Here is a 1,010-nt window from a genome sequence, read left to right as displayed (position 1 = left end):
TAATAATAATTTCGGAGTTACGTATTTATGACCGCCTTAGTATGGAGGAATCCGAAGGCTCCTATTCATCACTGGAAAAGTCCTGCCGGCGCCTGGCAAAGAATACATGTCTTTTTCGCAGGCCCAATATCTGGATTCCAGCTACTCATAGTTGTAGATGCCTTCTCCAAATGGGTGGAGATAATACCCACAAAAACAACTACGAGCTCATTCTGTACACAGACATTAGATGAATTGTTTGACACATTTGGGTTCCCGTATGTTTTGGTGTCCGAGAATGGAAGACAATTTGTATCTCAGGAATTCGAGAATTTTTTGACCAATAACGGCATCGTACATAAAACCCTACCACCCAGCTACCAACGGGCAAGCAGAACGTTTTGTACAGACCATTAAGAAGGCATTGCATAAATTAGAGGGGGAGAGTGGCGGAATATTACACAAAGTCCGGACAGTCAAAACTCTACTTCGGGCCACCCCGGTCAACTCTGGGAACTCACCATATATGCTTATGTTTGGACGACAAATAAGAACTAGGCTAGCCGCGAAGATCCGTGCGCGACCAAAGTCTGAACCCCGACTTGGTATCATTGTGAGAGAGTTCTTACCAGGGAGCAGAGTTCAAGCTCGTAACTACTCCATACCTGGGAGCAAGTGGGAGTTCGGTAGAGTGACCCGTCGTCTCGGAAACCTACATTACCAGATCGAAACTGAGGACGGCCGCATCTGGATCCGCCACCTGGACCAGCTGCTCCCGGCTCCAGGGATTCTTGGGAATCACGGCGGAGGTGTGTATACATAGACATAGACCAACTCCGTCGCCTGGATACGGTGGTTGACATGTTTGACTTGTCACTTGAAAATATATGGATATGATCGAGTAATGCTTTTGCATTTCAATAATATTATATATATTAATAATTAATACTTTGTTAATCCAATTACTACGACTTTCATTTTTACACATTACATTTATTACACACACACATATATTATATATATATATATAT

General features: G+C 43.3%; 1 protein-coding gene across 1 annotated transcript; it reads left to right on the top strand.

Moving 5' to 3' along the window:
• The first annotated feature begins 27 nt into the window (after positions 1-27).
• Positions 28-802, top strand: LOC113238545 (uncharacterized protein K02A2.6-like). The gene is made up of 2 exons (XM_026475370.1): positions 28-333; positions 389-802. Exons 1-2 carry the CDS (start codon positions 28-30, stop codon positions 800-802), a joined length of 720 nt encoding a protein of 239 aa, XP_026331155.1.
• Positions 803-1,010: the final 208 nt, after the last annotated feature.

This window comes from Hyposmocoma kahamanoa, unplaced genomic scaffold (genome assembly GCF_003589595.1).
Source record: "Hyposmocoma kahamanoa isolate Upper Pololo Valley unplaced genomic scaffold, ASM358959v1 96717, whole genome shotgun sequence".
Lineage (NCBI taxonomy): Eukaryota > Metazoa > Arthropoda > Insecta > Lepidoptera > Cosmopterigidae > Hyposmocoma > Hyposmocoma kahamanoa.
The sequence above is the reverse complement of the archived record's forward strand: the minus strand, read 5'-3'. Positions and strand labels throughout refer to the sequence as shown.

What these genes read in the sequence shown, in the direction of transcription:
- LOC113238545 (XM_026475370.1), top strand. Translation starts at nt 28, where the DNA reads ATGACCGCCTTAGTATGGAGGAATCCGAAGGCTCCTATTCATCACTGG. An exon ending in TTTTGACCAATAACGGCATC is followed by an intron (nt 334 to 388) that starts GTACATAAAACC and finishes CGTTTTGTACAG; the next exon opens with ACCATTAAGAAGGCATTGCA.